The following is a 9,652-nucleotide window of genomic DNA, read 5'->3' on the forward strand; positions in this document are numbered from 1 at the left end:
GTCAAACTTTTTTCTATAGAAATATTTGATAAAATTTTATTTTGCAGAAAATTTTTATCAAATTTTCTTTTGTAAAAAATTTTTGGTCAAATTGTTTTTTGTCACTCAATGTTCGATTTAAAGAAATGGTGTTTTTGCTAAAGTTATTTTTCATTATTACACATACAGCTAAAGAACTGGTCAACGGAAGTTCGGTAAAAATAAATAACCAGAAGATAAGTCTTTAATAACAACAGAAACTAAATAATATTTTCGTTATCGGTCGCTAAAAAAATACCAAAAAAAAAAAAACACAGATTTTATTAGAAATTTTGTCCTCTCAATTGTTCTGTATTTGTTTTGTAACTTGTTTGTGTGAGGCAGTTGTTCAGCTGAAAAAAATTTTACAAAATCTGTAGTTTTTTCTCTCTGCTTTACAATGTATGTATGTAGTAGTTGAATTGAGTTGCATTGTTGCAATCGGTATGCAACAACTAAATACAATAAGGCAATGGAGCAGTCAACCAGTAAAAGATACCGCCCACTCGCTGTCATTACAACTGCCGTTTAAAAACAAGAGCATATTTTCCAAATGTATGTGTAATTGTAATAGTGTAACCTAGGAATCGTAGATATATATACATAGTTATGTATGTATATAAAAGTTGATATAGTGGTAAAATGGCAAATGTCGAAACAGGAAATTGCATGTAGAAAATCGTTGCTGTAACAATACTTTTCATTTTTCCAAGTGGTTGAGGGCGCACGATGCCATGTATTACGAGGGATACACTTTCTTTCTAAACGGTAAAATCATGTTATACATTGAGATAAAAACATGGTAGTGCAGCTGAAGAAAAACAAGTAGGTAAAACACATTTGCCAAAAAGCTTGATAGAACAACAACGGCAAACATGTTTAAACCAAACATTGCCAATGTTTGTATATGTAATTACATTTCTCTAGGTCAATTTCGAAAACATGAGTTAAAACGGTCAATAGAAAAGATTTGTTTCTTTTTTTTCAAAATAAAACAAAACTAATAATTGTTCTTCCGAAATTTTTCTTCTTTTTTTAGGGAAGTTCTTCCACCCCAACCGCCGCTACTGTTACAGCAGCTGTACCACCTCCACCACCGCGTAACGTCTTTCCGGGAGCTCCGCCCCCAGCTCCTACGGTCACTTTAAAAGGGGCTCCTCGACCACCAGCCATGACTAGTCCAGCAACAGCTGTTGCCGCTGCTGCTGCAGCCGCTGCCGGTGGCTTAGCTGGTGCTCAATATCGTGGCGCCACCTGGACCCCTCAAGGTTATACACCAGCTGCAGCCGCTGCAGCTGCTGCTGCCGCTGTTGCTCAACAGGCCTATCGTTATACGGCTCCATTGCCTCAACCAGCCTATGCTGCATATACTCCGCATACAACAACTACACCAGCAACAACAACGGTAAGTGAGAAAAATCTATTTTTTTTATTGATTTTGAATATGAATAATAAATGGGACTCACAAAATATTGAATCTGTGGTTGGATCTTCTTAAACTTTGTTAAAACGTGTTTAGATTGAAAAAGAGCTTTATTTCGTGAACTTTACAAGGCTCGTTTCTATAGCAAATGTATTATTTTCTCTATGCCTCGTTTCTTCGGATAAATTTGTTTACAAGACTTTTTTATGTAAAAATGTCTTTGCAAGACCCAATTCTATAGAAAAGAGACCTTACAAGACCTTTTTTAAGAGACTCGTTTCTGTAAAAGTGTATTTTTCTGATCTTTACAAGTGTAGTTTCTATAAGCGTTTTTGCAAGACCAGTTTGCATAGACCAAAAAAAGACTTTGCAAGACTCGTTTCTATTAGCAACTGCCATTACAAAATCTCGATTCTATAGACAAATTTCTTTTCCAGACGCATTTCTATAGACAAGTGTCTTTGCAAGACTCATTTTTATATACAAATGTATTTGCAAGGATCGTGTTTACAAGCGTCTTTGCAAGACTAGTTTCAATAGACAAATGACCTTGCAAGACAAGTTTCTTTACGTAATTGCCATTACAATTCTAATTTTAGACAAAAGTATTTACAAGACTTGATTTCATACAAGGGTCTCTTGCAAAGCATTATTCGACTTACAAAATCGCGTTTCTATAGACAAATCTCTTTGCCAGACGCATTTCTATAGACAAGTGTCTTTGCAAGACTCATTTTTATATACAAATGTATTTGCAAGGGTCGTGTTAACAAGCGTCTTTGCAAGACTAGTTTCTATAGACAAAAGACCTTGCAAAACAAGTTTCTTTAGGCAATTGCCATTACAAGACTAATTTCTATAAAGAAATGACTTTGCAAGACTAATTTGTTGAAACAAAAGTATTTACAAGACTTGATTTTATACAAGGGTCTCTTCTACATACAATTAAATTGCAAAACAATCTTCTACTGTTTAAATATATTTACAGGAATCGTTCTACAGGCAAATCTCTTTGCCAGACTCATATCATTGTATCTTTGCACTTATCGTTTCTATAGACAAGAGATTTTGCAAGACTCGTTTCTTTAGGCAATAATTGCATTTTCAAGACTTATTTCTATGGAAAAGTGTCTTGACTCGACTAATTTCTTTACACAAGAGATTTTGCCCAACACTTTTCTTTAGATAAATATCTTTACAAAACTTGTTATTTAGACAGAAGACTTTGCCTGAATATACATACAAGAGTGTTTACAAGACTCAGTTGTATACAAGTGTCTTTTCTACAGAAAGTTTCATTTGCAGGATTCGTTTACATTGATAAGTTTATTTAAACGACTCGTTTCTAGAACAGAGTCTTCCAAAATCTAGTTTCTATGAACAAACATCTTTGCAAGACTCCATTCTTTGCAAAACTTCTGTCTATGAAGGAATCGATTATATAGAAAATTGTGAATTAACTTCTATATACATTAGAGACTTTGTAAAACTCTTCTCTACAGACTGCTATCCTTGCAAGGCTTGTTTCAAGAAGAAATAGTATTTGCATGACTAAATTCTATAGACAACAGACTTTACAAGACTTGTTTCTATGAACAAACATATTTGCAAGACTCCTTCCTTTGCAAGACTTCTGTCTATGGAAGAACTCGTTTCTAGAAGCAAAAGTCTTTGCAAGACTAAATTCTATAAATAACGGACTTTACAAGACTTGTTTTATGTACAAGTGTTTTTACAAGACAAGTACATTTAACATGAACAATTTTATTTGCAAGACTCGATTTCATTGGCATGTGTCTTTATACGTCGCATTTCTAAAGACACAAGAGACTTCAAAAAACATCTTTGCAAGAGTCGTTTCTGTAGATGATTCTCATTACAAGACTCGCTTCTATAGACATGTGTTTACAAGACTCGTTTCTTTATACTAGGGTATTTGCAAGTCTTGTTTATATAGACAATTGTATTTACAAGTCTTTTTTATATAGAAATGTTTCTTTCGTTTCTACAGGCAAGAGATTTTGTAAGTCTCATATATAGAAAAGTGTGTTGCAAGTCTGGTTTCTATAAACTTTACAAGACTCGTTTTTTTAGGCAACATCTTTGCAAAACTAATTTCTAAAGACAAGAAACTTTACAAGACTCGTTTTATATACGAATGTATTTGCAAGACTCGTTTGTATGCAAGTGCCTTTTCTACAGGACTCGTTTCCTTAGACAAGCGTCTTTAAACGACTCGTTTCTAAACACGATAGACTTTGCAAAACTCGTTTCTTTGTCTTCTTAAAATTCGTTTCTGTTTTCGACTGTCTATGAAAGACTCAATTCGATAGATACGTATATTTGAAAGATTCAGTTCTATAGAGAAAAGTCTTTGCAAGACTTATTTCTATCCACATGAGTCTTTACAAAACATTTCTCTTTTTTAAAAATTTTATTTTAATACTTAAAAAAATGTTCTCGATTACTACCACTAAGTAGTTGTAGGTGTTTTAAACTAAATAATATGCAAATATTAATTGAACCATTAAAATTTCGAAAAAAAAACAAGATATGAACTTCCCAACAATTGTCAATCCTCTTCAACTTGTACCTTCTTGTGTAAATTAATTTTGTTTGTAAAGCTTTTTTCAGTGAACAGTAGGCGTAACTTACAATAAAAACTTTTTTAATATAAACACAGTTTGTAAATTTTTTTATTATTTAAATTTTGAAAAAAAAATCTTTCCTCATAAACTCAGCGGCATATTTTGTTTTTCTATAAAGAGTACATTACATTTTTTTTAATAAGGAAAATGAAAAAAAGTTGTTGCTGCAAAGCTCGATTGCTGTTGTCATAATATTGTTTGAAAGCAAAGTTGGGTTTTTTGTTTTGAGTCTTTTGCAAAAGTCATATGATGTGATGTAAAAAAAGCCTCTGTAAAACTGTTGGAAGTATTTTGATGGAATAAAAGTTTTTTTTTTTTTTTTTGTTGGAGATATTTTTTAGTTTTTTTTAATGAAATGTTAAAATTGACATTATTAACAGAAAATTTCTATAAGAAACTAAAGAGACCTAAAAATGTTAAAAAATAATCCTTATTAACATTTTTTTTCTTCCCCTTCCATAGTTCCCTATAAAAAAGTGTAAATTATTGTTATTCTCCTGTAAGAGTACTTTTCATATTAAATTCCTTCTCATCCTTTTCTATAGTTCCTTTTCGTTCTTTTCCTAGCACTACTTTAAATCATTATTGATTGTATGATTGTATAGCTTTTTATAACCTTACTTAGCATTTTAATGTTTTTTTCGCACTAAAAAGAACATCATGTGTTAATAGAAGTCAATGAATGTTATACGAGTAATGGATAAATAAAATTATACAAATGTAAATAAATTTTTACTTATTTTACTTCGCATACATATGTATGTATGAAAATATGTATGTGTATGTACTATATATTTATTTATGTTCATTCTTATATTTCATTCTATTATTCATTCATTTCGATAATAATAAAATGTCTTGTAAGTTCTTGGATAGATGTCAGTGTCTATATACATATATATATATATATTAGAAGCAGAGCTGCAAAGTAGTGATTTATTTAACAAATCTGAACACATAAAGAAAAGTTTTTCATTAACTGTATCTTAAAACATGTGTATTTGCCAGATACTTTTATGCAGACAAATGTATTTACAAGACCATTCACTATAGTAAAGTGTATTTGCAATAAATCTTTTCATTAACTTTTGCTTTTGCAAGGCTTGCAAATACAAACAAGTCTTATATGCAGACACTATTATGCAGATAAATGTATTTGCAAGACTAGTTACTATAGTAAAATGTATTTCCAATAAATTTATCCATTGACTTGAGTGTTTGCAAGACCTGATTCTATCTTTACAAGATATATCTTGTAAAGATATTTAGATATGTAGATAGATAGATAGGTAGATAGATAGATATATAGATATATAGATAGATAGATAGATAGATAGATAGATAGATAGATAGATAGATAGATAGATAGATAGATAGATAGATAGATAGATAGATAGATAGATAGATAGATAGATAGATAGATTAGATAGATAGATAGATAGATAGATAGATATGATAGATAGATAGATAGATAGATAGATAAGATAGATAGATAGATAGATAGATAGATAGATAGATAGATAGATAGATAGATAGATAGATAGATAGATAGATAGATAGATAGATAGATAGATAGATAGATAGATAGATAGATAGATAGAGATAGATAGATGAGATAGATAGATAGATAGATAGATAGATAGATAGATAGATAGATAGATAGATAGATAGATAGATAGATAGATAGATAGATAGATAGATAGATAGATAGATAGATAGATAGATAGATAGATAGATAGATAGATAGATAGATAGATAGATAGATAGATAGATAGATAGATAGATAGATAGATAGATAGATAGATAGATAGATAGATAGATAGATAGATAGATAGATAGATAGATAGATAGATAGATAGATAGATAGATAGATAGATAGATAGATAGATAGATAGATAGATAGATAGATAGATAGATAGATAGATAGATAGATAGATAGATAGATAGATAGATAGATAGATAGATAGATAGATAGATAGATAGATAGATAGATAGATAGATAGATAGATAGATAGATAGATAGATAGATAGATAGATAGATAGATAGATAGATAGATAGATAGATAGATAGATAGATAGATAGATAGATAGATAGATAGATAGATAGATAGATAGATAGATAGATAGATAGATAGATAGATAGATAGATAGATAGATAGATAGATAGATAGATAGATAGATAGATAGATAGATAGATTAGATAGATAGATAGATAGATAGATAGATAGATAGATAGATAGATAGATAGATAGATAGATAGATAGATAGATAGATAGATAGATAGATAGATAGATAGATAGATAGATAGATAGATAGATAGATAGATAGATAGATAGATAGATAGATAGATAGATAGATAGATAGATAGATAGATAGATAGATAGATAGATAGATAGATAGATAGATAGATAGATAGATAGATAGATAGATAGATAGATAGATAGATAGATAGATAGATAGATAGATAGATAGATAGATAGATAGATAGATAGATAGATAGATAGATAGATAGATAGATAGATAGATAGATAGATAAGATAGATAGATAGATAGATAGATAGATAGATAGATAGATAGATAGATAGATAGATAGATAGATAGATAGATAGATAGATAGATAGATAGATAGATAGAATAGATAGATAGATAGATAGATAGATAGATAGATAGATAGATAGATAGATAGATAGATAGATAGATAGATAGATAGATAGATAAATAAATAAATAAATAGATAAATAAATAGATAAATAGATGTACTTGCAAGATCTTTCGCTATAAAGTACTCTCTTTTGACAAAAGTCATTGCAAGAGTGTTATCTACAGACAAGTGTCTTTGCAAGACTACTTTCTATAGACAAGTGCAACACAAGGGTCGTTGTAAGGCTGTATTTGCAAGACTTTGCAGATATCTTTGTCAGATTGTTTTCTATAGGCAAGTGTCTGGCAAGACTGTATTCTATGGACAATTATCATTGCAAGATTGTTTTCTTTAGACGACTGTCTTTGCAAGACTGTTTTCTATAGGTAAGTGTTTTTACAAGACTAGTGTCAATAGACAAGTGACTTGTCTAAGGAAATGTATCTTTGTAAGACTATTGTCTATAGACAGTCTTTACGAGACTGTTTTCTAGAGACTGATAACTTTGCTAAATTTTCTTTGCAAGACTGTTTTCTATGGACAAGTATCTTTACAAGAGGGCATTCTACAGACAAGTGTCTTTGCAAGACTGTTTTATATGGACAAGTGTCTTTGCAATATAGTTTTCTGTGGAAAATTATCTTTGCCAGACTGTTGTCTCTAGGCAAGTGCCTATGCATAACTGTTTTAGAAAGAGTCTTTACAAGACTAGTTATTATAGAAAAATTTGTTCCAACAAATTGAATGCATTACAGTTCATTCTTTTAAATAATCTGGCCTTGTAAACGCTAAAGTATCAACAGCAAGTCTCATTTTTCTCTACATTTCTTTATTCATTATTATAAAGAAAATGGCAACACATGTATGTATTTGTTTTGTCAAATTTATGATACTTTTCATTCTTCATTCTTATTACTTTAATATCAATTTAATGCATTGAACACATTTCAAAACATAAATACAAATATGTATGTACTTTATTTTTTCTTCATTTGACCCGGCTTAGACTTTTGTTGTGATAATAAAAGAAATTCCTTCATTTTAGCTTAAATAGCATGGCTGACTGGCTGTTTGTATGTCTGTATGACTGTCTGTCTGTCTGTGTAACTGTAAAAAGTCAAAATAGGCACAAATAATATAAAATAATACGTTTAAATGGGTTTTAATGTTTATTTATCTGTTAAAATAAATCCTAAGCACATATAGACTCAAACATACACATTTACTTCGCATACATACATATACCCACCCAGTATACACATTTACTCAAGCTTACATTTATTTTCATTGATAAATACATTAGATGTATAAAAATACTTGCTATAGAAATAAAATAAAATAAATATAAATAAATATACTTAAACTCATTCTTAGAGTCAGGCGCAAAAAATGAGAAAAATTTAAGCTAAAAGCGCTATAAAAATTGATGCTCTAGAGGAGAGACATTATTCTTAAAGGTTTCATTCATCCTTTATATACAATTGCACAGTGGGAGACTTATTTATGAAGTTTTTCGAGTTTTAAGGAAATTTAAGTAAATTTTAAAGTAAATGGTTTTGATTTCTTAACAAAAAAGTACTTTTTTGAAATACTACTAATTACTTCCTAAGTTGATTTCCCCATGTCCGTCCTTCTGTCTAAACGGCATTTCAAAATGCTAAAAATATTTCGGCCCATTGTTCGGTTCCTTTTCCACTTTCTATTTAAACCGTTTAAAAACACTCATGTACTCTCACGCACGCACATTAGTATTCATTATTGACTTAGACATTTACATATGTATGTATAATACATCACCATATACAGAGAGACACATATTTGCTAAACAATGATAAACATCACCTATTTAGAATCAAAATAAAAAAAATTAAACTCATCCATTTAAACAAAAACATACACTACTAAATCAATGGAATTTGACTTTAGCACTTTACATTTATTGTTTGCAAAAAAAAAAATTGTTCTTCTTTAACAGCATTCATTCAAACATCCACCTCCCCAAAACTCATCAACATCATTACCATCATCATAATTTTTGGCTACACACGTCTTTTATGACTTTAACGACTTGTGCCGCAGCAGAAAATAAAGAAAAAAAATTCAAGAAGACCAACCCTAAAAACAATATAAATGTCGAGAAACCTTCAAAAGGTTACTACTTCGTGTATGTAGGAAAGGAAAAGAAAAAGTTGAAATAATATTTGTGTCTGTTCTGAGTGTGTTTTTGTATAACTAAAACGGAAGTCATACATTACAGTATTTTCACCTCAATGCATTTGTGAAATGATTTTCTTAAATCCGGAAACAACTACTTATGTCATGTTCTCTACTTTTTTTATTATATTTTCTGTTTGTTCTTAGTCAGTCAGTCATTCATATTACTACTGCTACTACTACTACTTGTCTACTATTTACAGAAGTACAAAAAAAAGAACATCACAAATAACTACCACTACTGTAATAAAATATTAACCAAAGTTAGATATCGTAAGCTGAAAAGCTATAGTTCAGTTCAGTTCTAATAAAAAGTTTTCATAGACCTCTTCACCAAAAATAACATTTTTTAAACCGGGCTGGGGGAGGTTAATGATTACATTTTAATTACAGTTACATGTGAAGTAATTGTAATTGAAGTTTTTCCAATTACAAATACATATAATTTAAATTTTGACAATGAATTACTTTGTGTAATCAGTACGTCACGAATTACTTTGTGTAACCATTAAGTCACGAATTACTTTGTGTAACCATTAAGTCACGAATTACTTTGTGTAATCATTAAATTATGAATTACTTCGCGTAATCATTTAGTATTGAATTAGTAATCATTAAGTCATGAATTACTTTGTGTAGTCAATAAGTAATGAATTACTTTGTGTAATCATTAGGTCATGAATTGCTTTGTATAATCATTAAGTCATG

General features: G+C 29.8%; 1 protein-coding gene across 1 annotated transcript in view; it reads left to right on the forward strand.

Moving 5' to 3' along the window:
* Positions 1–1,057: 1,057 nt before the first annotated feature.
* The window catches only part of LOC119612470 (protein alan shepard-like), a gene marked incomplete at its 5' end in the record, with an annotated part of 18,744 nt that continues 10,149 nt past the window's right edge, over positions 1,058–9,652 (forward strand). The window contains one exon of the mRNA XM_037968278.1: positions 1,058–1,423. Coding sequence (XP_037824206.1) covers positions 1,058–1,423 — 366 coding nt within the window. The remainder of the gene's footprint in view (positions 1,424–9,652) is intronic.

This window comes from Lucilia sericata, unplaced genomic scaffold (genome assembly GCF_015586225.1).
Source record: "Lucilia sericata isolate MDLA Ls3-8-SP2 unplaced genomic scaffold, ASM1558622v1 Contig001702F_arrow, whole genome shotgun sequence".
Lineage (NCBI taxonomy): Eukaryota > Metazoa > Arthropoda > Insecta > Diptera > Calliphoridae > Lucilia > Lucilia sericata.